Source organism: Harpia harpyja, chromosome 10 (genome assembly GCF_026419915.1).
Source record: "Harpia harpyja isolate bHarHar1 chromosome 10, bHarHar1 primary haplotype, whole genome shotgun sequence".
NCBI classification, from domain to species: domain Eukaryota; kingdom Metazoa; phylum Chordata; class Aves; order Accipitriformes; family Accipitridae; genus Harpia; species Harpia harpyja.
The window spans coordinates 22,931,844-22,959,838 of NC_068949.1; the positions used below are offsets into that span (position 1 = coordinate 22,931,844).

The 27,995-nt window shown below is 44.9% G+C and overlaps 1 protein-coding gene across 2 annotated transcripts; it reads right to left on the reverse strand.

Moving 5' to 3' along the window:
- Positions 1-12,027: 12,027 nt before the first annotated feature.
- On the reverse strand, positions 12,028-27,962 carry LOC128147026 (neurotrypsin-like). Of its 2 annotated transcripts, none has more exons than XM_052799179.1 (15): positions 27,486-27,962; positions 25,315-25,360; positions 23,694-23,930; positions 22,194-22,317; positions 21,293-21,468; positions 20,628-20,775; positions 19,628-19,806; positions 19,069-19,210; positions 17,755-17,957; positions 16,607-16,748; positions 16,142-16,347; positions 15,504-15,582; positions 15,127-15,249; positions 14,305-14,363; positions 12,028-12,478 (listed from the first exon to the last, which is right to left on the reverse strand). In XM_052799179.1, the coding sequence occupies exons 1-15, from the start codon at positions 27,555-27,557 to the stop codon at positions 12,168-12,170; spliced, it is 2,247 nt and encodes a 748-aa protein (XP_052655139.1). In that variant the 5' UTR covers positions 27,558-27,962; the 3' UTR covers positions 12,028-12,167. The 2 variants fall into 2 exon arrangements, with proteins under 2 accessions (XP_052655139.1, XP_052655137.1); XM_052799177.1 differs by having other exon boundaries at positions 14,305-14,585.
- Between the last annotated feature and the right edge of the window lie 33 nt (positions 27,963-27,995).

A 27,995-nucleotide genomic window follows, 5' to 3' on the forward strand; every position in this document is an offset into this window, starting at 1 on the left:
GTATTTTGACAGGGGAAAAGGAGATGAAAGAAGAGCAAAATAAGAAACTAAACAGATTGCATCCAAGGACTGACGCGGTAACTACAGGTGAGATTCAGCACCCTGACCTAGATGTTGTGGTATTTGGAACAGCATAAATGGGCAGGGAGATACGGTGATGGCATAAGCCTGGTGCTACTCCCAAATATCTTTTGTCAATATTACGTGCAACACAGCACTGTTAGCTTTTACCAGAATCCAGGAGAGAATACACATTACATTAAGAAAGGGCAGAGGAGAGGAGGAATACTAGAGAGTGATACTCAATACTAATTTGACATGCTTCAAATTATAAGGGGGCTTCAGCACATTATGTTTAACTGCATTAAATTGGAGCAATCCTCATTCCCATTCTGTCTTCTTCCAGCATTGGGATACCAAAAGTTGCAGAAATTTCCAAAGAAATCTTGCTTTCACTTTCTCAAACACCACAGACTGAAAGCATGGAAAACCTGATGGAAGTAATGAGGCAAGCAAAGCAGGGTGAACATTTGCACTGCTATCTTAAAATGCATTTCAAGAAACTGAAAAAATGTGTCTTCTGGCTTGTGCAGACCAGACTTGGGTGTGTTGTTCCCCTGGCTAACGTGAGGGAGTGCAGGTGTGATTACTCACTTCTCCTTGTCCTCAGGGCTATAGCTTGGAAAGGCACAGGAGTTCATAAACACTCATCCATTTTTCTTCCAGCCAACTTATTGCATGAGACAGGCATGTATTTTCCCTTGTGGATCTCCCAACAGGCAAAAACTGTAGTCACTGTTGAGGAGACCATGAAAAATAGGATCTGACAATTTCAGCAGTCCTCTGCTAGGAAGAAAGAAATTCAATAAGAAATCCTGCAGAGATGACAAGGTTGCCACTTAGAATGGTTTCTCCCTTACAGGGATGTACTACTTTTTTTTTTTTTCTTTTCCTTTCCTTTCTCTCTTATTTCAGAGGAAAGAAATTGCTGTTCAGAATTCCTCTGCCTCTGTTATACACAATTTTCAAAATGCAGCATTTCATATGAGAGAGACACATATGAGCGCTCACACATACCCTGAAGCAGAATTGCAACGTTCACATTTGTTTCCTGTCTTAAGCTCTCACTGGGGACTAAAAATCAAAGAGAGTCTGCATTGCACCCCAGAAGTGTCTGCTTTTCACTGGTGAGTCATGTGGTACTCTACAAGTCATATCCAGCGTGGTTTTATTTCTGATCACATGGAAAGTAAAACACATCCTTGCTATGGCTTGAATCTAACACAGACTCAATAACAATATAAAGCACTCTAGAGATTTTATCACTGCTGATGCAGTGGGACCCAGCTGTTCAGCTACATTCTGACTCGGCAAAGATTTCATTGTCTTTTCACATGTGATAATGCACTCAGAAATGACAAGCAAAGGCAAATTTTTAAAGCACGCATATGGCTTTGTGTCTAAGTAATACATTGAATATGCAGAGGAATAGTTTCTCGTGCTCTGGCACTATGACACTGTGGCAAACTACAGATAATTCTCGTATCTTAAGTTCTTGTTCCTCCTAGAAGATCACTGTTTCACTATATACTGATCACTGTTAATAATAGATATTAAACATCTCCAGAGACATTACAACCAACTACCATTGTTATTTATTTCAAAACACTGGGCCTGTAGAACAGATGGAGCAAATACTGCTTTAGCACAAAAGAAGGGACAGCACACAGCTCGTTTCCCCTTGCTCTGCTTCTAACTAGACAAGTGGCTGTGCAATATGCATGGAGCTTTCCCAGACACTGCACACTGGGAAGCTGAAAGCAAAGCCGCCCTGAGGAATCACAAGCTTTGGAAACAAATTTCCTTCCTTTGGATTGAGCAGTTTCCAATCTTTGACTAATCCTTTCCACAGGAGACTTTGAACTGATGGCATCCAAGGTTCTCTCTTTGGAATCTTATAGAATATGAACATATGCCTGACATTAAAGCCTTATTCAAAAGTGAATTTGCTGTTTGTGAGATAAATGACTGGTATGTACATACATACATGGAAAATGGAGTCAGTAGGAGAACACTTTGCAACAGCTATTAAAATTGTTGTTATAAAGCAGAAGACAACAATTATGGCTAAGACCTCATGTATGAACATAACTACTGCTCTTCAGAAAGCATAAGATGACATTTATAGATAATATTGCCTGCCAGGATTACTGAGCATATTTTGTCTGGTGTCTTGTATTTCACAGGTTACAAGTATATTTTCCTCTTCCTTTCACAGTAACCTGCAGAAACATTAGTTTTCTTTTTCACACGTTGTTCTTTCTTCTGCCATTACCAAAGCTGACAGTCTGGCAGGCTCTAATATGCACTATAAGTTCACAGATAAATTAAAGGAGTAGCATCAAGCTAAAAGGAACTGGAAAGAGATGGTCTCCATTTCTCCGAAGGGAAAGAAAACAACTGTTACACTGCAAGTCCTCTTTTTTTCAGTTGATATCACATTTGGACATTTCCTCAGCTAAGATAAAAAGATAGTGAAAGCAGTAATACCTGTCTCCTTTGTCTAGAGAGCAGGTCAGATACCCCATTTATGGAAATCCAGCAATTGATAACTCAGTTTGTCTAGAGAGCATATTACCCTAACTAGCAATGTTACATACTTGAAAGCTTCCTAAATACTCTGAGAAACCTCTTTTGATGCAGGCATTAACAAAAACATAGGTTCCTTGGCTTATTTTCAGTCTGCCAAAAAATAATCAAGGAAAGTTTCTAAATGTGACATTCCTTCTCTATCAATCTACAGTTTTAGAAGTCAAAAATGGTAATCACAGAAAAGAAGATGGAAGGGCCGCAGTAGCTGACTCTCAGCACGCCTTTGCTGTAGGAGCCAGGTTTCTGTATTTGCTGTTAAGGGTACAGTCAGTAAGTAAAGAATCACTGTTGGGAGACATAGGAAGTCCGTTCATTCATCTCAAGGCCAACATACATTATTCTGCAATATATGTAAGCAGATCGTGGCTAACGGAAGTAATCCTTCAAACTTAGAGGTACCTTGCTCTGCTGTATTTACATGATCCTCGCATCTTCAGGAGCAGAAACTTTCTACACGCTATGAAACCAGTTCCTTCAGATGAAACTGGCCATAGCAAAATTTGCACTATAGCTGCCTCTCAGCACTTAAATCTTTCAAAATAAAAAGATTAGGCACTTTAGCACTTAAATATAGGAATAACAGATTGCTAAGAAAAGGTGATTCTGAAGTGCAAGAACACCACTGTACAATATTACATGGACGGTAAAATAGCCTATGTATTCTGTACAGCCTTTCGTCAGAAAAATAATCTAGAGTTAGGGATGTGAAGCTTTTTATTTAAAAAAGTTAATTAATGCTATCTCCCATCAGAATTCAGTGGAAGGTTAAATTGTCAATCGAATTATCAATTCAACATAAGGTTCTCTCTTACAAAAAGTGTGGTTGCTACAACCACATGGCAGCACTCCATTTAAGAAAATGCACCTTGACAAGTTTTGTGCTCATGAGCGTGGGTAAGGGTCAGCGCTTTCCGAGTTATATATGTTTAACTGACCTCTTGTGTAAGAAAGAGGAGACACTAACAAAAATATTATGCATGTCACAATGACTGAACAATTACCTGGGCTGCTAGATACAGAGGTAACACCTCTCAGTCACTTCTCTGTTTCTGTAAGAAGTGAGGGAGAAAAGATTTTATCTTTTTTTTTCTAGACCTACTTACTTGAGCAAGTAGGACCTATTGCAGGGTGCTCTGTAAAACAAATCAGTCGATCCTTAAAATTATCTGGATGCTTATCGGTAAAGAGTGTTCATCTCATTCTATTTTACCTGCAGATCTCATATCCCTGGTGTACTCAGGAGGCAAGCTCTTTGAACAGGATCCTCCTCCTCTAGGAGACTTAGGGATTCCCACAGTAAATCAGCTGCTTCTCTTTCCAGCTCTTCTCTCTAGGTAGGTGACCAGCCCTTAGCAGGTACTGACAGCTGGTGGTTTTGTGAGCTGACTCAAAAGCTACTAACTTTTTTAGGCAGCTCTTCATTTTCAGCCATGTGCCTGCAAAATGCTGTGACAAACTCTTGTAAAACTTACCATCCAAAACTTTAATACATTTCCCAAGGTAATTTCCCATGTCTTCTTGGGGGATGAAAAGTAGATTTGTGTAATTCTATCATCACATTTAGTGTTGAATCTAGCAACCTATATTTATTCAGGATGGTTAAATATAACAGTAGTAGGAATTTAGTGAGCGGTGGCACGTTCTTTGCTTACTTCTTCAGGCATCTTGTGTGTGGACACTCCTGCCTCATCTGAACAGAGGCATCCGATTCAAACAGTGCATCACCCCCAAGTGTCAACAACAAAGTTTGTTTAAGCAAATTGTTAAACCTGTGTAACTACGAAGACAAGCCTTGTAGGACAATAAAGATGTCTCAAGTCTTAATCAACCTAGCTGTGGTTTAAATATTTGGGGAGTTAAAAGGATTTCTGTTGAGACCTCGGAATAGTTATGCTGAATCAGAAAATCTCCTTCTCAGTCTTGCTAGAGATAATGAAATGGTAAACCTGAAGCAGAGGAGCTTTCCTCCAGTGTGTTGGGTTGCTGGTTCTAAAAAACCACAGAGTGTTCAGTACTCTGAATAGAACACTTGTCCCCTCTTAAACAGGTCTCTATCCCACAATTGGAGGTTGTAATCCTACTTTATCTCCAGCAAGCCTGTACATGCAAGTGGGGAGGGGGAAAAGAGTAAGGAAGGAACTAACCTTTAGAAGCACGTTTTTTTCTTTGTGTACAGCTCAGTTTCAAGCAGAGCAGATTAGTTAAACTGCAAAGAAGAGGGGTTTGTTGTTGTATTTTGAAGAGGTTTTCTTCTGCTTTTGAGAAGAAAGTAACAGAGAAGTATAAACTTTTACAGTGGTTTCAGCTGAGTTGTCCAGTTACATTGCCACGGTAAATCTCTCCCACACTCCCTATCTTTGCCTTGAGGAGGGCCCGCTGTCCAGGCTAGCACGTCAGGCAAACATGACAGCACGCCGCTGCATGACCTCTTCTCGTGGAAACCTTTGACAGGTACCTGGCTTCTGAGCCCCAGGGCTGACATGGGCTGGGAATCTCAACATGCTCAGCAAATGTTTCCCAGTAGGATTAATGTGCTGCAATTTTAATTCCTGCCCGTTTGTTTCTTCTGTTGGGCAGCAACTGAACATGAGCCCAGCACTGAGTTACCTCTGTTTCCAGCTCAGCCCTTTAAGCCACAGCTGCCCTCATGTCTGTATGAGGGCCAGCACAGATAGAAATAGATAGCAGAAACAAGGCCTTTTGCTTAGCTGACATCAGAGCAACACAGCTTCACAGCTTCTTTTTGGTAAAGCTGATCCAAAGGAGTTGTTTCTTCCTTTCAAGAGACAGGCTAGTTTTGAAAATCTGTGAAGAGAAAGGTGCCTTTTATCTCTGGCAGACTGTGTCAGATTTTAAAAGCAGGGAGGGGAAGATCAAGTGGTACACTGGGGTTTCACCAATTTATTTGAATTTGTCTGTCCTCCATCAGCATGTCTTAAATCCAAGGGTTTTTCTAAGCATAAATGACGCTGGCTGGATCATCCATGTACTTAAAGATCCATTTTGCTGGCTCTACTTCCTCTTTTCACTTTTGCACATAAACACAATTCTATAGAAACCTCCTACCAATGCTAGGTACCCCTCTAGACACGCCAGTTTAAGAGTAGCACAGCACCCAGCCCAGCAACCCAAGGTTGTCCGAGCAGTATACTGTCTTCCTCCATTAGAAAGAGGAAATTGTGCCCCAGTAAGAATTTTTTTAGTGTCAGTGGTGATATGTGAATGGCCACCTTCCCTTCTCCCAATGAATATGGTAGCTAGCCTAGTTAGAAAACTGCATGAAGTAAAGACCAATTTCCTCCTGATTCCTATTTCAATTTCAAAATCCAAAGCCAGCTATCCTACAGCTGGCAAACTGAAACGAGTAAACTCATGCCATACACTCCTCCCAAGCCTTTTCACCACATGAAGGCAGCAGTCAAGTGCTTTAATACAAAACATGAGACTTGACAGACTTGTAACCTTAACCACAGTTTCGACTTTTGTTTCTTTCCCAGGCAGTGACTACAGAAGAGCGTTGCAGAACTGACTTGGTGAATCAGTGCCTGCTGACACATGGATGGCCATCTAAAATGCCTGCACTGTGCTTCCCAGTTTTGCACAAGCAAGAGAGGAAATGTAGGTAGGTGTAGAAAACCCTAAAGGCAGACATGAAGCGAGGGAGGTGTTAACCACAAGCAGCTCTTTCTTCAGTGACTGCATGTCAGTTCCCAACAGCAGGCTGGAGTCAGTACACACAAAAAATTATACACTATAATACTTGGAGTCTGCAGGCATCTGCAGGCACCAAGCCCCAGTCTAATGCTAATGACTTGGGAAAGTCAGTAGCAGTGACCTTTGCAAGGAGCTGGACTATTTTTCAAAGCACTTTTTATACAGCAATGCAGATTTCAGCAGTGGGGGGGGAGTAGAACAATGCTCTTGCATTGGTGGCTCATTCAAACTGCGTTTCCCTCCTCCCACTTCCACTTTTCCAGAGGTTGGCTTTGATTCTTAGAGTGGTGACATATGAATCCTAGACTGAAAGGAGACTAAATCATGCTGAACAAGTTTGTTCAAAGGTAGTATAGAAAGATCACCTATAACAACAAATTACAAAGCTGATATATTAAATCCTGTTAAGTTTTAAGTGCAATGAGTTGACCTGCAGATACCCCTTACCTGTTCCAAACAGCCAAAAATGTGGCATTTGAAGAACTGTTGCATTTCATTGTAATGGTAGCTAACATGATGCTGACTTTGTAACACGCTTTAGCATGTTAAAGCTCCTCTAAAAATGACATTAATTCAGAAATTTAATTAGCTTAATTCAGTGCTGAAAAAAAATCCTAAAACCTGCCCTTGGAACAGATTACTTTATTAAAAATAAGACAGAGCCCCACACAGTCACAGTATAATCCATTTATTAGCATACCTTGTGAGCCATTGGTGTTGATCCAGGGGACATGACAGTTTTGGCACTTGACTGATTTCAGAGATACTCAGCCCCTGGTTAGTAGAAAGGGATTTTAATAGGACCGAGTGGGCTACTACACAAGCCAGTTTTTATTTTTGATGTGAGAAATTAAATATTTTTCTGAACAAGTGAAAATCCAGCCCAAGAGATGTGCATCAGTCCGGGTCACAGTGCCTCATTCCACAAGGAGTGGTCCCAAGCTGGTTGCCACCAGGGGCCATTCTGTTCCCCTTAGCTGCAAGAAACTCCCAGCAAGTCTATCAAGATGGTGTTAAATACCAGTGCAGTTGCAGTTCATATCTCAAAACCTTTCATCTGACTGCCGAATATACACATAAAAATCTATCTTCAACTGGTTGATGGATTACTGCAGCTTTTTTGGGGGTGAAGAGACTTCGGGATATTGGCTTCAGAAAGGAAGGAAGACAGACAAAAGGCAGGCCCACCTCTCTTACCCCTGAGATAGCAAATATCCATGTTCCCGGTTCTTCACCAATGCTTCCACTAACACTTCTGAGAAACTGATCTGTTATTCTCTGCTACAAGCATACAAGGATTACAAGCGTAATCGACATCCTGTCCAGGTTAATAAACAGCTGCCTGATTAATTATAGCATAGAACCTAATTCATAGAAATCAGAACAGTGTTCAGCTACAGAAAAGGGATAAATCTTTAATCCAGCTTCAGCTGGCCAAAGCCTGGACTGGTGTCAAGACAGAGCTGATAAGGGTGCCAGTCCAGACACTGCAGGTCAGGAAGACACTGGCACAGGGTCAGCCTTTGTAGAGCACTGGGGTATTCCCTCAAAGAAGGATACCTGGAACACTAATAGCTGCTCCTTAGACCCTTACCATAGCCATGTTTCTACTCCTGCCAATGCTCCCAGCCAGTCACAGCGACATTCCCTTTCCCACATAACCGGCATGTGCCACACTGCTATGGGAAGTTGTCTCACAGCATCCGCATGGCACAGTGCAGCCACCAGCAGCAGTGACTGAGCTGTCAGCTCCTGGAAATGGTGTATGTGCATTAGCCTTATCCAACAGACTAATGCTGCGAAGACAGACTCTATCAGCCCTACAGGTATGTCAGCCAAGGAAATCTCTACAGAGCTATTTAGGTGCTCCCTGCCCAGAGCTGCGTTATGCTCCCCAGGCGTACCTACAGCAACTACTCTGAGCTCAGAGGAGCTGCTGCACCTGCCTGACACGTGAGGGGAATTAACCTTGACAGGTCTCCATCCCGTTGTAGCTAGGCTGCCACCAAGACCACACTAGCAAGTTTAATGCTAGCTCCAGCATACATACATAATACACATACAGCACTGAAATCACTTACAGCATTGGCTACTATAGAAAATAATACTGAAAATAATCAGCAGATGGCACAACCTCCCCTGGCAAACTGCATTCAGTTCTGGTTACCAAAGCTTAAACATCCAGCAGAAAGAGAGGACACAGAGAGACAGTCAGCATGTTAGCAGATACCTAGCCAGTTTGGGCTGAAGAGAGACAGAGATGCCACAGTTTTAGAAAAGGGACTATCTCTAGAGTAATGGACAACAGAGAATATAAAGCCAGGCCCCTTATTTCCTCTCACAGGTGAGACCACGAGGACAGATGGGATTCAATGAAAACACAAGGCAATTAATTCAGGAACTATAAAAAGAAATGATGTGCTATGGAGAATAAAATTTTCTTGGTTCTCATTGCCAGAAAATATTGAGGCTGAGAGCTTAGTTGGATTAAATACGGAATTAAACATTTATATGGAAGACGAAGGCTGGTTACATTAAATATTTTTTTAAAAGACAGGGATATAAACTCTCACGCTTTAGGAAAAAAAGAATCACAGAAGGATAGTGCATAGTGTTTGTACAACACCTAGAGGACCAAGTACTTGTACTTCTATTTTTAATGATAATAATGCTAATGCAAGTAATTAATTTAAATGGGCCAAGAACAAAATTACCCCAAAGGAAAGGTTGTTAAAACTTGTTCACTACAAACTCACACGTACTATCCTTCGAAACATCTGCTGCTGGCCAACATTAGGTACAAAATACAGTCCTAGGGCAGCTGAGTGCCTCTCATCCAACCAGGCAGTTCCAGTAAGACTCAGTGGCAAAGCACGTGAGTTTGGTTTGGGCCATGGTCCCAGTTTAAACAGTAAAGAGCAATAGTGGTGCTCTGAAACAGGTCGGGACAATTCAGGAGGGTATTGGCAGGTTTGCCTACAGTACCAGTACAGTAAGGTGTAAAAGTAGCCAAAGGAGATTGGATACTTCCTTCCCTCCTCCTGGCTCATGCAGGACTCACAGGATGTTAATTACAAGGATTCTCACAGCTTTCATGGTGACAAGATCTAGGAGAAAGAAATATTTTTAACTAGAACATGGGAATTTCAGAAGACAATGCCAGGCCTGCGTCTCACTCGTGTTACATGGTAATTTATTCTAACTTCTGAATGGCAACCAGCTGAACAGGCTTAGGGAAATAACCTCATAGCTTCAATCCTTTGGGTGTTTTGATGCCTGTTGGGGTTATGGCTATAAAGTGAAAGATCAAACCAGGGTAAACTAGAGATGTGACAGCACCCAAGGCACAGAAACTCCATTTGAGCTGCTGTAGCATGCTGGCTTGGGGGAGGTTGAACGTAAAAGCCAAATCCCTCCACGTTTCCCAGACAGGTACTGTTGCTGCCAGTGTGGAACTTGGCATTTAATCCCCCACAGGACCAGAGGTCTGTGACACAATTGCCCTCAGTCCTCCTGTCATTTTAATTCCTGGGAGATAAGGAGCAGTCTGCAGCTTGCATCTTAGGGACGCTCTGCCAGCAGCTGTAGGACAACACAGCCAGCGTGGAGCCAAGCACAGTGCTGCCAAAGGATCAAGCCTCACATTTCAAATGGGGTTATCAGCACAAGCTGCACTGCAGACATTCAGCCCCTAGAGAAAAAGCACAAACAGATGAGATCTGTCTCAAAGGCCAGTTTGCAGGGGTTCTGACATTGCATGTTTTAAAGATTCCTACAATTCTTTTTTAAAATAAAGTTTCCAAGCAGGATCTTTAAACAGCCCTTTGCAACATTGGTAGCCCAACTATCCTATAATCCCTATAATGGAACTGTTTAGTTCAGCATTCAAACACAAAAATCAGCCACCTAGCCAGGTCAGCACCTTTACATTAAGCTGTTTTATAGAAGACAAATTAAATCTTTAGGCAATCACTACTTATTGAATCCAAGGCAATTTCTAGGACTTTGTCACCACATGCCCTGTAATACGACATGCTAATCCACAGGCTGTGCTCTGCCTTCTCTTCTTGCCTTGGTAATACCTAGGTACCGAACACATCAGTGCCTTGAGTGCAGACCTTCTAAACAGCAGGCCAGTGCCTGACCCAGTCATTGCATATCCTACAGCGCATGAGCGAACCCAAAACCTGCACATCTGGCGCAAGTTCCATGTGTCCCATCCTGTATTATTACTCCATGTTCGGGTCCTTGGTTATACATCAAAGCTTACTGCCCCTGCTCCTGAGAAGACCTGTCTTCTCTCTGGCTTGTCTATACACAGTGAGAAGACACTGTGCACCGCACAACTGTTAATGCACTTAGCCCTTCTGCCTATTTTTATATTTTTCTACCTACTCAAGAATAATAAATTAACTTACAAGAGTGCTTAAGGCCTAAGAGGAAACTGTTCATTTGTTTGGATGAGAGGGAAGGAAGGAGTTGAAGTATTCAATAACCCCTGCTTTCTCTCAGCATTATTTCTGTTCAGGCCGAGAACTACAGATTGATGGCAGTGCTTGCATACCCTCGAGTTAAGCCAGTTTACTCCCACCGAGAGGAATGAAAAGAGAAATAGTGCAAAGAAGAGAAGAGAGGAAGCATAGCCCAGAGGTTACAAGAATAGGACACACTTCAGGAAAGCGGGAAGCTGCTTTGCAGCACACTTACTGTTTTATACAAGGAGTGAGTAATTTGCTTGAGGTGTATCTATACCCCAGGAGCATCTCCATGTTTCATGGAAGAACTGTGAACACAGAGATATTAAAGACTAACAACACAAATAAAGGGCAGCTAATAACTATAGTGAATAAGGTATCAAGAGAAAGACTCTGCAGTGCTGTTAAATCATGATTTGACGCCTGAATGTTTGAGATTAACATTACATTTGGATTTAAAGAAAAATAACATGTCTATTCAGCCTTTTGAGGTCACATTTTTAAGTTCTTCGTAGTAATCATGAGGGCAAGAAAGCTATTGTCTCTTAAAAATGAAGATTTACTCTCACACCAACAACCAATTCTAGGAGATGCTGCTTTAAGGAAAAAAAAAACAAACCCAAACACAAAAGAACCACCATATTGAGAAAGCAGCAATAAAACCATAGCATCTGGCAGCTGGAAATGTGTGATAGAGGATTACAGCAGGAGGGGCAAGCATCTCTTAGCAGGGACAACCACTTTAAAGGGATCATATGGGAGCAGACCTACTATTCAGAAGAGAAAAGGTTCCCCCTAGAGACATAACAGGGAAGGAAAAAACCCCAACTGTTGGCCTGTTCCTCAGCTCAGCTCAAAGCTTCTGATTCCTGGAACTGAAGAGAGCTGTTATGAAAAAATATCTGAAGACTTCCACTATGCCAGCGCCTGGTGCCATCTTCCAAGCATCTTGCCTCTCCTTGCAGCGTTTTTCAACTGTGCAAACATACAAAAACAGGAACAGATTTACAGAGGCAGGTATCTCTCCACTTCTACCATTTCTGTGTGCCAGGGCAAAAGAACAAGTGTGATTCCATTACAGGGCTCAGGTAGTCACAACAACATAGACTTATCATTCTTACAAGTGTGCACCTGCTTTCTCTGCTCAGAGATTATGGACTAAAGTGAAACCAAAGACTTTAAAGAATCTCCCACTTCTACATTAAAGTCTTTTCCCAGTGTCCAACAACAAAATAAATCTCCATCAGTCACAGGCCAGAAGCTGCAGCCTTCTGCTGCTGCAGGGCAAAAGGACCATACGCTGAAGTTCCTAGAGCTCAGACATTTTCATTTTAGCTTGGTCACTTTCTTGATCCACGGTACGTATTTGCTGACCTTTGTGTACACACCGGGGGAGTCCTTCCGACCACAGCCGTAACCCCAGGAGGTGATCCCCAAAATGATCCAGCGTCCATTTGACCTCTGACACATGAGTGGCCCTCCGCTGTCACCTTGGCAGCTGTCCACCCGTTTGTCTTCCGAGAGGTTCCCAGCACAAATCATGCGGTTAGTGAACTTCTGCCCGTAACGGACCTCGCAGTCTCCCCGTGGGAGAAGAGGCACCACCCCCTGCAGCAGAGTTCTCGAGTAGGACTTCCCTGGAACAGAACACACCAGCCAGACCAATTCACGTACAGACAACTGCAGTGACCTAGAGCAACGGCGCTCCACACAAAAACAGATATTTGTACATTTCATGTCAAGACTGCGGCACAGAAGTAGGCCAAGCTCAGCATCTCTGAGCCACCAGAGCTTCAGAAAACAGTGCTGCCAAGCCAGACCACAAAAAAGAGCTGTAAGATCAAAGAAATGGGGAAGAGGTTGGAGAAAAAGGTTAGATCAAAGGATGAGTCTTACTCCTGGTTCTGCCAACAAGTAACTTGAACCTTGTTCAATTTATTTCACTTCTCTGAGCCTCCATTTGTAAATCTTACCTCCTTATCAGACAGCAAATACAGAGAAGGCACAGGGAAGTCTGCATTAGGAACAACAAGTTCATCGAGTGGTAACTTGCAAAAATCCTTGTAAAACAAGGACAGTGTTTTTTCTCAAGAGAATAAATGCAGTAATATTTGTAAAGTGCTCAATCCTCAGAGAAGTTTTGGAAGATGTTTCAGAGGCATCCAAATATTATTCAAAGGGAGCTCATGTCATCTTTGGCCAGCCAGATTTGTCTTTATTTGCTCAAATCTCTTTATTTGAGAGACTTGCTCAGAACATAAGGTTCACGCACTATATTAGAGTGCGACCTTTCTGTGCCCAAGGTTTATGGTAAGTTCACAAGGTGGTAGGTAACTGCCCCTCTCACTGGGAAAGCCGGGTTTGGGGGGTGGAAGGGATTCTAGCCATTAAGCCCCAGTACAGCTTAAGGAAGTTACATGGCCAAGTTCCTCCTTGATCCGCCCCAGACACCCCAAAGTGACACGTGCATGTGGCGCAACTGACTCCAAAGGCAAATGTATACTTGCGGTGAAATGCTTGGGGTAACAGCTAGGGGAACAGTTGGGAAGGATGGGTAAGTCCAAAATCAACAGACAAGCTCCCAGGGCTATTTGCCTTTTGGCAGCAAGTCTTTCTGAACACATGGCTTTGCTCCAGCCACGGCAGCCCCAGAAAGGCCTCCTTGCCCCAAGCCCTGCATTGCATCTCTGATCCTCAAATGGGGGAGGACTGGACAGACAGTTATAAAGCTTTGTTTAGAGTTTATAGCTGTCTCCAGACCTTGCTAATGCATCCATGCCAGGACTCCACCAAGCCCAGCATTTTAAAACATCACCTTGAGAGAGTTAAGTATTTAATAATGAATACTTTCTAGAATATTTCCTGCTCCCTTTTACCTAGGAAGCTCCATAGCAATGTGCTGCAAAAGGACAGGTACGGGCTGTCTCGAACCTAGTGCAGAAACCAGCCTCAGAACCCAGCTGTCCCTGCAACAATATCCAGGGAGATCGAGCAAGGTAGTCTGAGAGAGATTCCTTCCACCTCTAAGCCCCCACTTCACTACTACAGTATCACGAAGAAGGCAGGAGGTCATGGAAACGTGGGGCCCTCCCATAGCCTTTGTACACCAGCTCTGCACAGGCTGCTGCCTAAGGGGTCTGCTGTGGGCAAATGTGTGTAGAAAGGGGAAGAAAGAGGGGACTGTGGCCAAATGGCAGCATTGTTCTCTCCCACAGCTTCAGAGGGATGCTACAGCAACCAAAACGTCCACCATCGGCAGGCTGAAGAAGCCTCAAAATCAGAAGAAAACACGACGACACAAAAATCACCTCACCTCCCCGCTCCTTAATACCATGCACTGGCACAGACAATAGGAGCGTTAAGAACATGGCCTTGAGTTGTGCAGATGTAAATTAATGGCCCATGTAGGCTTCTGAACCCAGGCTCCCCCACCTTTCTTGCCCCTCAAAGCCCCGTCACTCACCTGTGTCTCCCCAGCCGGAGATGATGCAGGCTTGCCTGTTGATGTCAGACTTCTCTTTCCTGTTGGGCAGGCAGACAGGCAGAACGTGGCGATTGAAGGAGAGACAGTGCCCCTCTCTGCCCCGCATCCGGACCAGGGCAATGTCATTATCATTGCTGCCGGCCCAGTAGTTCCTGTGGAGGACAATCCGCTCCACGGGCAGCTCCCTCTCAAACTCATCCTTCACGCCTGTGTGGTAATCGCCCACCCGCAGCAGGTAGCGCCGCACATCAACACCAAACCTGGAGAAAAAGAGACTCAAGATCTTGATACTCCTACTAAGGGGGAAAGAGACTCACACAAGTCTCAGTTGCTGTGAGACTGAACCACCTCTTCACAAACTGATAAAACAGTGCCAGCTACAGGACTGTAGGACCTCTTTAGCAGATGTGATAATGCCAGCTGTTGCAGCCAATGGGTGTTCCCAAATCACTATCTACCAGGCACAGGACTTTTTTTTCCTATAAAAAGGGCTACAATGGTTGCAACAGGCTTGTGACCTTATCTGTTCACAGTTCCTTAAAGCACTGTAGAATGGCAAAATGCTGGTTCCCTTTAAGTTGTAAAGCCTCAAAGTTAAGAGGGCAGGTGTAAGTAGTGAAGGATAAAGCAAGCCTATATTGACTCATCCCTGTAAGTGCTCCAAGATCACACACATCATAACCTGAAGGTCTTGGTTTAGAAACTTTGCTCATGTGGTTCCACTGGGCTGGGAGGATAACCTTGCATGAGGTTATCTTGTTCATCGTTGAGTGTCCCTCGGGGCTCCTCATTCAAACACACCTTTTGAAGCAGTGGGCTGCAGTCACTACCCAGCAGCTGCTGATCAGTGTTGCTCCGCACAGCAGACGAGTATCTCGACGAAAACCCTTCAACCGTAGTGAGGCCTGCCATGGCCAACCGCCTCTGAAGAAGAAACAGAGGAATAATAGGTGTCACATGGGGACATGTGGGAGCTGTTTTCCTCTTTTCCCATCCGCTCTGTCCCATCCAGGCTCAGCTGGTGTGCATTCTTCCCTAGATAGGCCCACTGGTTCAAATCAAGTTCAAAAATCACCAGTGAAAATGTGTTAATGTACTCAGCATTTGCCAGGCTATTTCCAGAGCCTGTAGGAAAGCTGGAACCAGTTCTGGCTTTCCCAGCAATTACAGGGTAGTACCTCAGAGACTTGTTTCCACCTATGATCCTTTTCTTGCGACGGTGAAGCAGACGCATCCCACACACACCAGACTGTGGACCTGCACAGCAAAGTTAGAGCAGTTGGGTAGATACTTTCAGCTTAAGTATCAACAATTGCTGTCATAGAGCCAAATACCATTCGCCTTCCCTGAGGGCATTAATCCTCATGGCAGTTGACTGCATTGTGTTGTACATATGGAATTCATAGAAGATTTGATCCCATAGATTTCCTCAGTTTTGGTGGCGGTCCTTACCCGCAGTATGTGTAGTCTTATGCCAGGAATGGGACCTCTACAGCTATTTCCTCGGTACTCTAAAACCCAAAGTTTGCTCATGGTTACTGCTCTAAAGAACGGTATGGTGACTTGGCTGTGGGGAATTTCTGTAGGCTCAAAGGCCTGACATGGGTGGAGCTCCTCAGACTAGTCTGGAGCACCCTGTGCTCCTAAGAAGAGACAATGAAAACAAGGAAAAAGTAGGAGGTGCAGGACAGGACATGCTTATTTTGTAGGTAAAGTTTCAGCCAAAGAGAAGAACTACAGGGAAAAAGCATAAAAGCATGTAGAGATCCTACAATTGGAGCTCCAGTTGTCTGCATAGAAGAAATGGGCATGTCACCTGTTCTCCTGATATCTTGGACCTTCTCTTCCACATAGTCACAGATCACACCAGCATCCTCACTGTGCCAGCAGCTGTGAATCCCGGTGTCAGGCCTGACACATTGCCCCAGGGTGTGCTCCGTGCCACTGCATTCTATGTTGTCGAGATGGATGGGCCCATGGCCTTCACCAAAATAAGCCATTGCCCTGGCTTTTGCTGTACCACTGCAAGTAGAGAGAGGGTGGCTAATCTGCAGTAAGCAGGAGGCAGGTGAACCTGATGGACCAGCACATTTTAAGAGAAATAGTATTTATGTGTCACTCCACACACAGACAGTAGTACAGTGAGAATAGGACCCTACTCCCTCAAGCATATGTGGGTATGCCAAAACTAAGAAATGAAGCCCCCAGAAAGAGGTCCAGAAAGAAGCAATTCCCCTGAGAGCTGTTTGGATCTGTAAGATGCATGTACCAGACCTCTTACCTGAATCCTAGTTGCCTGCAAACCACTGCAGCATCTCTGTCTGTCCAGCCATCATCACAGACACTGCCCCACTGCCCATTCAGGAATACCTCAACCCGTCCCTCCTTGGTGCTTTCTCCATCCACCAGCCGCACAGGAGGCCCTGCAGGAGAAAACACGTGGGTCACCACAAGCAAAAACACCAGAGAGTGAAGTGCCCAGAACTTGGGTTCTATAGGAAAAGATGAATCCCAGATATCAATAAGCTTAAAAAAAAAGAAAAAAGAAAAAAAGGAGTGTTTCTATATGAAGACATTTCACTTCTGTGCTGAATCAGAAGACTACATAGCTATTAATTTATTTAATACATACTGGAAATCATTAGTGGATCATATTCTGAAAGCTGAGTAAAGAGGAGAACAAGAACAGAAGGAGAGTTATTAACTCCTGAGCCAAGAGCGGACAAGCTTAAACATGCCTGCAAAAGAGATCCATTAAATCATAAACCTATTACATTATTCCAAGCAAGAGAAGAGTTCTACATCCAGGAAAAACAAAAAAGGTTGGATGCCATCTATTTCGATAAAAATTGTCTGACAAAATGGAAAAAGTCTCCTGTAGTAGGGAAAGGGGAGAGTATCAGGCCTCGTATAAATGAGGAAATTATGCTAACTTGAAATACATTCACAATTTTAATTAAAAGTGTGCCATCCACACAGGAGAGTGCAAATTTCCACACAACAGCCCCTTGCATTGGAAGTCCTCTTATCTTGGCAAGGTGTGACACTAATGTAACTATACCAGTTTGCTAAAGGGTCTAGTTAAAGGGGTCCTGTGTTCCCACAGACACAGGGCTGAAGCACCTCGTCGGTGAGCAATGGCACACTAAGGCAGCCACCGTTCCTCAGCCCCTCAGGTTTGTTTTAGAGGCTGCCAACACAATTCTCTCCAGTTTCAGTTTCTCTGCAGGTCTGGCCATACGTCTGGTGGAACCACAGCTCTGTGGCTCTGCCCCAAGAGAGCCAGGGCTCATTCCTAGGAGTTCTCAAAAAGCAGCCCCCTCATTGGAACAGCACGGGGAAAAATCCCACATCTGCCAGAGCTTCCAAAGGAACAGATCAGCAGGTGACACTTCCCCACCGTCCAGGGCAAGGGGCAAGGTGAGTTACCCAGGCTGCCATCCATGACTGTGTTGCTCTCCGGGGAACAGCGGACTCCCACATCCTCGGCGTGTGAGCAGTCATGCTGCCCCCAGTTGCTGTGGGGACAGTCCAGGAGGGACAGCTCTGTCCCCGCACAAGCCACATCATCCAGTAAGATAAAGCCTTGGCCAGCAGCATAGTCCCCTTCAGAGGCCAGGGTAGCAGGACCACTAGTGGAAGGAAACAGAACGTAACATCAGATTCATTAAAACTCATTAATCCCACAGAGGGACCCAAGCTCAGACCCAAAGGAAAACTCCCCTGCAGAGCCCAGCTGTGATATCAGTGGCCTCCTGACCTAAACCACTCAGTGACACACAGGATGGCAACCAAGCAGCTTGCACATCTTGCCAGCTTCAGTTTTCAGAGTGCCCAGCTCAGACCAGTCCATTTTCTAGTGTCTGGTCAAAGGCACAGTCAGAGTAGCACAGAGGGACAGATATAGCACAGAGGCTGCTTTGCAGAGATGACACCAGGTACATCAGTCTGGGGATGGGCTAGCAGAGGAGGCATCAAAAATATCAACATTTAAGTAATTCTACTTCTTTTTATAGGAAGCGGCTACCTGGAATTGAAATGCAGAAAGCTGCAAACATTTAGGCACTGCAAGAAATGAGAAACACAGTATGCAGCTGAACTCGAAGACAAGAATTTAGTTCAGTCTTTTTTCAGTCTATAAAGCTGAAATTTTACAAAGATACCCTAATCATATTAAAAAATCCACACAAAAAACCCCACTTTACTGGCTCCAAGACTACAGTATCCTGATTATAAATCTTCCCCAAACTCATACCTGGAGGGACAACAGTTCAGCAACAGGCTGAAAGAAAAGCATTACAAAAATCCCTACTACTACTCTTTTTTGCCCTGATGGTCTTCCTTCAACTGCTGAAGCAGGTGACACATTTAGCTGAGAGAGCAGATGGGTGATACTGTTTAGCTGGCAGAGCAGAGGGGGTGGCAGTGCTGAGCAACACCTGCAAATTTAAGGAGTGTTAAGAGAACTTTCTGACTTTGGTGAGGGGTTCATAAAGACAGTATCAAGCCCATTACCTGCTTTCAAATTAGGCTGAGGCAAGAGATAATACAGATTTCCCCCACCCCCATTGGAAAGGATGTGGCTACCTATTAATCTTTCCTGAATAAAGCTGTATAATGCTAATAACCCTTCTAACAAAGACAGCATTGAAGGATTAAGGTCCAGCCTATCCCAGTGAAGGGTGATGGAATCTAATCCTTGAAATTAGGAAGCACAGACACTACATACACTCTCAGTCCTACCTGAAGCCCAGCTGCCTGCAGACCACCTGGGCACCGAGGTCTGTCCAGCCATCATCACATACTGTGCCCCAGTCTCCATTGTAATAAACTTCCACCCTGCCTTCTCTGGGGCTGTGGCCACCAGCCAGCCTGACAGTGCCCTCTGCAAGGGGTGGGAGAAGGAAAGGTCAGCACTCAGCAGGGGAGAAAAGGAACAGCCTGAGCCCACTGCTGAAGTCTCTGTACAGCCCATAAGTGAAAGAAACCAACGACAGAGATATCTGTAGGTACTCAAAAAAACAAACATTCATTGCTCTCAAACATGCCCATCTGTCAGGGGAGGATTCACCTCAGCCTTTCCATGCCACCTGTGGAAAGCCATGGGAACACCACCAAGCCTTGGCTCTGATCCACTCCCACCTGCTGCTTGCTCTCTGCCTCCATTTCTGGCAGCCCTTGTGGGAGCCATACAGAGAAGTCCTGCAGGATCCTGAAGCAGGGGGGTTATCTGCTGAGCAAGCCACGTAATATGGGAGTAAGACCGGCCACATCTGACTGGCATAGAGCTGTAGATCTGTACCTGTGAAAGGGTCACAGGAGACCCCAGCATCTTCAATGTGATCACAGTTTTGCTGTCCCCAGTCACTCTTCTTGCACTGGTCAAGTGAGAGTTCATTGCCTGAGCACTCCACCTCATCCAGCAGGATTGGGCCAGATCCCTGCCCATAGTGAGCCCACGACAACGCTTTTGGGTTCCCACTGCAAACATTACAGACACATATGCTCAGTAAGGAAGGTCGCAGTCTTGTGCCCTCAGATTCTGCCTTGCACAGGCACTCTCCTACGCTAGGTCAGTGTCCTCCCATAGATAATCTGTATTTCTGACACAGTGGTGTTGCCAACTGTTAACCAAAACCTGTTAGAAAGTTTTGTAATGAGACCTTCCAACACATAACAAAAAAGTGCCTGCAACATGAACAGTTCAGACACCTGATGAGTTCTGAGGACAATGACGTTTCAATCTCAGTAACAGGCAAAACTCCCAAAGTTTGAGGGATCTCAAATTTGAATCGTCTATTTTAAACAATTCTGTACTGATGTGATTTTCAAGAATGCTCAGTATACAACAGCTCCCATGTTGAGCACTGAATGGCGCACAGGAGAATGAGGTGATCTCTTGCTTTCCTGTCTGAAGAGGATAAGGGCAGTCAGTGAAACTGGAGGTGTTTAAACTTAACCAAGTAAACAACTGCAGTTCATGTATGAAAATCACCATGACAAGTTATCACTGAGGCCAAGAGGATTTGCTTTAGGACATGTGTGCAAAAATAATGAACAGGGATAAACACAAACCTTAGATAGGGATGCACCAACTCTTTTTTTCACAGCATAAACCCGTAAGACTGACAGGAATTAAGTACAAAATCCTTTTATAGGATGATCAGTCCAGAATTATCTTTCCCAGGGTTTCTGTATACCTCTTATAGAAAGGGCTGGTACTATAGTGAAGGGACATGTTTTCATGTTCTTTGTTCTGTCTACTTCTATTACCACTCTGTGACGTACAGCGGGGAAATTACCTGAGTCCCAGCTGCCTGCAGACCACTTCAGCATCCCGGTCATCCCACTGGTCATCACAGATGGTACCCCACTTGCCATCATGGTAAACCTCCACTCGCCCTTCAAAGCTCTCCTTTCCCCCAACTAAACGCAGTGGGGCACCTACACCTGTGCTTCAAAAAAGGGAAAGAGAGCACAACAGAACAAGAAAGAGACAAAGCACATCCAGCAGTTCAGGGTGTAGAACCATTCGCCAGCCAGAGGAGCTCTTGGGATGCTTTCATCCCACCCTACCACATCCTCCCCTCTAGACCCCCAGAAGCATCCGTGATTGCAGCCCACAGTATGGGGTACTGCTGGTCCAGGGATGGCTCTTTAACTACGGTGCTGCTACGGTGACTAAGACTTTGCTGCCTGCAGACAAAAACCTGGTTTGATAAAAAGGGGATATGGTCATAAGCAACAGCCATCTTTCAGTGATTGTAGAAGTATGCCCACTCTGAGTATTTGGGATTGGGAAAGGATGGATAATTTTCCACTGGAAGGAAGATAACCACCTGTATAGCAGGTGAAAAAAGAACATGCTCCAATGATTTGCTCTCCACAGCTTCATGACCTTAGATTTTACATCTTATCAGCAACACTGATGCAAGAAACAGGGAGTGAACCTCTTCTGGAGATTTACCTTCTGGAGGGACACAGGTTACCATGGCACTCCCCTGATTACAAGCTCCTGACACAGCCTCCTGATAGCCACACTGCAGAAGGGCTTTCTCATCCCCATGGCAGTTTGCTGACTGCAGGTGCAGGGGAACAGGCCACAGTCCGGGATGACTCTTCTTCCCAGCTGTGCCAATCTCACTGGAACAGAGAACGCAACAGAGCAATGAAATGCCGTAGCACTGCTTGACTTACGAGTTCCCCTCAGCTCTTGTGACTCTCCAGTCCAACTGTGCCATTTCACATCCCAGTGAGCCCAGTTGATTAGGAGTGCATAGAGGGGTGTCCGTTTACAGTCTAATGGGAAAGCACAAGCAAACACAAAGCAATTCCCACCATCTAACCCATTTTGTCTTCCTACTTACTGCAGAGGAGTTGGTCTGGTCAGAAACGGCACCCTCGTTTGAGAGTGGTGAACAAACCCATCAACAGACTCAAACATCCAAATATCTGAATCACCTTCTTCCTTCTCTGTGGACCTTACCTCCTTGCTGTTTGGAATCTTGAAGCTCCAAATCCCAGATTCCCAAGGAGGGTTCACGCTCTCAAAATTTCTATTAGATTACTACAGTAACTCCAGCTGGTAATACTAAAAAGGGAATACGATCTCACAGCTCACTCATCATAGTCTGGAGCACCAAGCACAAACTACTGTTTTAAAAAATTCTTGCAAATGCTGATTGGGGATGGGCATAGCCACGTAAAGAAACCAGTACAAAAGGACCCTGGCAAGTGGGAAATGAGGCCACAAAATGAACTCCTCTCCCCCAGCTAACACACTACGCTAGAGAGACTGTAACCACAGGGGCTGTTCTTTCAAAGGCCACATGAGCATGTAACTCTTGCAGTTAGACTGAGGTTCCCACCTGAGACCTAGTTGCCTGCAGACAACGCTGGCATCCCAGTCAGTCCAGTGGTCAGCACAGATGGTGCCCCAGAGTCCATTGAAGTACAGCTCCACACTATTATCTTCAGCCAACCGCACAGCACCTTCCAAAAGAGAGAGAGAGAAAAAAAAAAAGCTATCTTCTGATGGATGTTTCAGACTAGCAAGTCAGCAAGTCTTGGACTTGCATGTAGCTGAGCTGAACTGCACTTGGCTTCTCCCATCCCTGTTTTGCTGATGCCGTCACCGAAGTGACTTGAATGAAGGAGTGTGGGACATGTCACCTTCCCAGTTCCAGCAATGGCTGCTCGGGAGGATGGCTGGCGCTATGTTCTTTTCAAATCCATGGTAATATCAGCAGGAAACTTGGCTTCTGCCACAGCTCCTGGATTCTCCTTCTGTGAAATGGGGATTATTTTACATGCTGCCTTGAAAAGATGTATGGAAATGGCAGGCTCTCTAATTCCTTCTAACACTCCACTGATTTAGTTTCGATTGGCCACCTCACCTATGAGAGTCACTGTTGCTACAGCTAGAGGTTCAGTAACAGCAGGTGAATCCTCTTTAATTTCTCCAAGAAAAGCAAGTGCCATGTAAATGCACTTTCAATTCCCACTGCACCACAAATACCTACCACTGTTTAGAAAGCACATCTCCTCACTCAGTTATGTATTGGGAGAAGGATGCACCTTCTGTCTCTAGTACCTCAATGCAGGCACACAGCACAGCTACACTTGTATCCTTCACTTTAATGAAGCCATCTTTGCAAGCACTTCCACTGGCAAGGGAAAAGACTTTTTCCTTTTGTTTATTAAACTGGTATTTCATCTGTTCTGCAAAATGTGGGAAAAGTGAAGAAGGTCAGAAAACAGGAGGACAAACATGTTTTCAAGAATGTTGTGCTGGAGTCAGTGCATTGAGAGAGCTCAGCTCCCTTGTATGCCTCAAAGTAAGCAGCAGTCCTTTTGTCAGCACTGCGAGGAATTTTAAAGCAAGCTGCACTGTGAGGAATTTTAAAGCAAGCTTATGACCTACCTTGCCACAGAAGATTTACAAAGCTAGCCACAGAAGATTTTTCCTTGTTATATTTGAACTGCTACACTTACATGAGGAGAGCTCTGATATGGACACTTAAGGAGCAGGAGTGGGTTGTTTTCCACATATCTTAAACTGTTTTCAAAGTGGCGTAAGTTAACAGCAAAAAAAAAAAAGTTTCCTTGTATGAGAATAAAAACATGTATACAAGGCATTATGACTACAGCAGCTTAAATCCACCCCCTACTGTATACAGACGTTCTTCTCCCACACAGGCTAGCGTCTAGTCCTAACTATTTCGACAATTTGGGACAGCTATTGTACTGCGCTTCTTTCACAGGGTGTCCCACCTGCTGCTTGCAAGTCTGCGCAGCACACGTTTCTGGCCTGAGCCCCCTGAGACAGTGCACCCCGGGCGCTGGCAGAGACACGCAGCAGTCCTTACCTTGGTTACAGTCGCAGTTAGCCCAGCCGATGGCCCCTGACGCAAGCCGGTAGAAGCACCAGGGTGTAGTTCCCCCGTCCGGGTTCCTGCAGTGGTTGTGGTCCCCCAAGCCACGGTCTGGGTACTGCTGAACATAATCGGGGAACTCTGCCCAGTTGAGGCACTCTGCTCCGGCCTCAGTGACCGCCAGCGAGCCATTGTAATATCCAAGAGGTCCGACACCACACACGCTGGACGCTGGGCACAGGAAGGGAGCTGTCAGCATCACTTAAGGCAACACACACAGAGGCTCAGACAATATGGGAGATACCAGCTGATCTCCTGAAACACCTCCCCTGTCTGCAGTCTTGATTGCTACTTGCTTGATTTCAGTTCTACCACTCTTCAAGGCAGCTGCTCAAAGAATGTTTATAATACACACTATCTAAAAAAGAAATTGATCTGAACGTCATGAACTGCCCAGACAGGCCTTTGAAATGTGTTAACTCTGGGCCCAAACACGGACAATTTGAACCAGTTCCCATTACCGTTTATTTCAATAGATGTATTCACTTACTCTGGAGCAGCACTTGAGTCTGGCACACACTCCTCCACTTCCTTCCTCACCTGCTTTGGCACCTGAATTAGATACTCTTAAATTTGATCCCAGGCTCTTTAGAAGATTAATTGCCTGTCTAAATTCATCGAAACTGAGAAGTGTTTAAAATTAGCTACAATTTCATTCTATAAAGCAGGAAGGTGGGAAATGACATTGTATTTCATTGTATGTGTGCTCCCTATACACATTAGCACATCACCTGGCTTATCTGAACATGGCCAATGTATAGGAAGGGAAAGGGAACCTATTTTGGGGGGGAGTGCAGATGCCAATGTTCCAGGCCAGTGCCCATGTGAAGCATCTCATGCAAAGAAACCTCAACAATTAATTTAATATGGTCATGACCCTGAAATAACAGAGAGGGAAACCAGAACCAGACACTCTGTGAGAGTGGGCTTTTTAGAGTCCATAAAATGGGAAGAGAGACTCAGAAAGGGATAACAGTTATAGCTCTGTTCACTGAATAAACAAAAAGAAGCCGACACTTTCAGAAAACCCTTCTGCCATACAGGCACGTAGGGCAAACAGCAAAGGTACAAAGAAACTTTTGCTCATGCCATTTGCCTTCTAGCTGCTGCCAAGCCCAGAGGGTGTTAGTGAGAGCTGAAGGTCAACTGCAAGGTACAAAAATGAGAAGCAGTTACAGGTAGGTGTCTGGAAAACAGAGCATGCGCTTTGCATCAGCTGGGAGCCTCAGAGGGGGGGTGTATGAGAATTCAGTAGTTATTAGAGCAGAGGAAAGGTGAGCATACAAAAAAGACTGAGGCAGAGAAAGAGATGAAAGGAAAAGAACATGTGGGAGGAGTAGGGAACTGCAAGAGTGTTAGACATGAAGAAAAGAAAGTGGTCTGGCCATTTTGGGGAAGGAGATAAACAGGCACTGAGGCAGGAGAAAAGATGGAAGAAGTGATGGAAAGAAAGGAAGAACACCAGGTAGCAGTGGTTCATCGTACCTATGGTCTCAGATCACCACTGCAGGAAAGAATCTGCCCGACGACTGAATTAATAACTTCTTGTTCTTACCTGCACTCTGCAAATGGTTTTGGTTGGGCTGGGATCCCAGGAAAGCCTGGGAAAAGAAACAGAGCAAAAGCAGAGAGATGATTATCCGATGAAAGAAACATGGGCATGTCCTAAAAGCAGCTCAGCCTTTTGCTGCTTTAGGCAAACACACCCTAGTAACCAGCCTCTTCCCCACTCTCCCCATTGCTACTCTGCAAATCCAATCACAGCTCTTCCTACTAACAGCAAAATTAAGAATTAGTGGCCTGCAGAGATTTACCCTTGATCTAAGCACTACATTACAGTTCTGCTTGTTCTTTTCCAATAGAATTGGAAGCCTGAGTGAGATGCTTGGAAGCCTGAGTGAGGTGTCTATGGAAAGAAAACTAGAAGAAAATAATTGTTACCAGTAATAAAAATAATGAATAACCACTCATTCTCTCTCCGTTTATAGGGCAAGTCATCTATGGCCACAGCAGCAAACAGATATATCTACGTGATGGGATGATGCCCCAGGGATCCCTGTTAAAATAGTAATAAACATCCATGTACAACATGGGAAACACCTAAAGAAGAAAATACAACAAGGGTTTTTGAGGATTTTGGTTTTAATACGTGAGAATATGATATGGCCTATGGTATTATTATCCAAATGGGGTTAAATAGCTAAGAACAAAAAATACGGAACAAAGCCCTCAGAATTCCAGCATCCTGTCCGGCCCCAAAACTGCATTTCCTCTTATAGGCAGTGTTTTTGGTGGTTGTAACTTGGCTGCTGGCTGAGAGATAGGGATCTCCCCTCAACACCATTACATAGTGTGCAGGCAGGTGCCAGATCTTCACAGACCCAGAGTGAAAAGAAGAAACTGTACATGCTTCTGCTAGCTCCTTGTAGTTTAACTCATTTCTAAATACTTTTTAATTAACATTTCTAATACTTTTATACGAACACGGAGTTGTAATTCACAGAGCGGAGGTGTGTATATAAAGAATACTAGCTATTGGAAATGGTTCTGTTTTTCTTCAAAATTTTGCTTCTCTCAGCTTCACCTCTCCCTGGAAAAGGGGAAGAGTAAAATTTGGAATTAAACCAAATCCACTGCTGGAATAAGCAGAGATAGTTCCCATAGATACCTGACAAGAATGACACCTACTCATGGCAGATACCATTTTCAAATCAAGCTTATGATTATGGTCCAGCGGGTGTTGATAACCACGGTCAAGCTCGAGCATCACCCTCTAGAAGTCAAAATGTGACACTGTGTATTGAAGATGAATTCCTGACATGGTTCAGAACAACAGATCAGATCTCAGGTGTGTATGCACAAGGGGATGCACAGATAAACCAGCATTTAACTGAAAAACCCTTTTCAGCCAAAAATCCATCTATCTGCATGTATCAGGCCGTTGCAAGCCCACATAATAGTCTGTGAACCAACAATGCTGAAGGACTTATCTGAGGATCTCAAAGCTCTTTGCAAAGAGAGGAAAGTGAGCTAAGCTACACTTTTGTGACTGCACCAAACAGGTGACGGAGCCACAATCCAAGTCCCCCGACTCCTAGCTTTTAGTGTGCACCTGCACACACACGTGAGCCTGCAGGCGGTAGAGGGATGGGTTGGACTAATAACAGGCTATATATGAAAGCCTGAACCTGCTCTGCTTGGAGACGGACCATAAACGAAAGAACTGCAGTCCAAGTAATATGCTTCCCTTCTAATGAAAATTAGTTGCTGCCAGTTCGCGCAGCAGCTACCAAATCCCCCAATGCTGACCATTGCCACCACCAAATTTTAGTGCAAACAGCCTGTGCTGCAGTCACTGCCCCAGGTCCCTGTGGCTATAAATCATCTGTCCACAACAGCAATCGGGGTAATCAGTCAATCAGCAAAGAACAGAAACAAAGGATCTCTCCTGCCAGGGTCACTGCAGCGCCTGAGAAACATAGGAAACCGGAGCCAAAGCATCTGCAAGCCCTTATGCATCCTGCTTTCCTGCTTTGTTTCCTTTTCTGAATTTCATATGCACAACGAAATAAATCCCTCCCCAAGCCCCCAGCCCTTCCCAGAGACCACAGCTGCCTAGACGCTTTGGAAAACACACTCAAGCAATAACAAGATCCACTTACAGTGAGGCTGTTAAAAAAGCCATGTGACTTCTTACAAGCAGATAGAAGAATAACCATTTCTTACCTCCGCACATCTGAGACAGGAGAACAGGCTCGAGAGCTCTACCAGGAGCCCGAGCACTTTGGGGATCTCCATCTCTGTGCGCAAAGTGGGCAGAAGCTTCTTCAAGCATCACATGCCCGTTCAGCTGCCGGGCTCAGCTGCTGCCTCCCGCCCGGGCTCTGCAGCTGGGTTTCCCCGGGAGCAGGGCACTAGCCGCTCCGCACCGGAGGGAGCGGGATGCCTCTTCCATCTCTGTGCGGGGAAAGGGACGTGAGGGAAGGGATCAAAGTTCCCGGCAGCATCTTAGAATTTCACTTTCCCCTTCCTCTCCCCATGCCTTCTTGCTTCTTCTCCTCGGAAAGGGGAAAAAGAGGAGAGAGAGAGAAGGGCGGAGAACATGCCCCAGAATTTCCCGAGCACCCTTCAAACCGGGAGGCGGCAGCGCAGGCGGGTGGGGCGCAGCCCTCAGCCCGCTCCGCACCCCGCCGTCCCCTCCCTCCCCCCGCTCTCCCCCAGCCTCTCTGCCCGCTC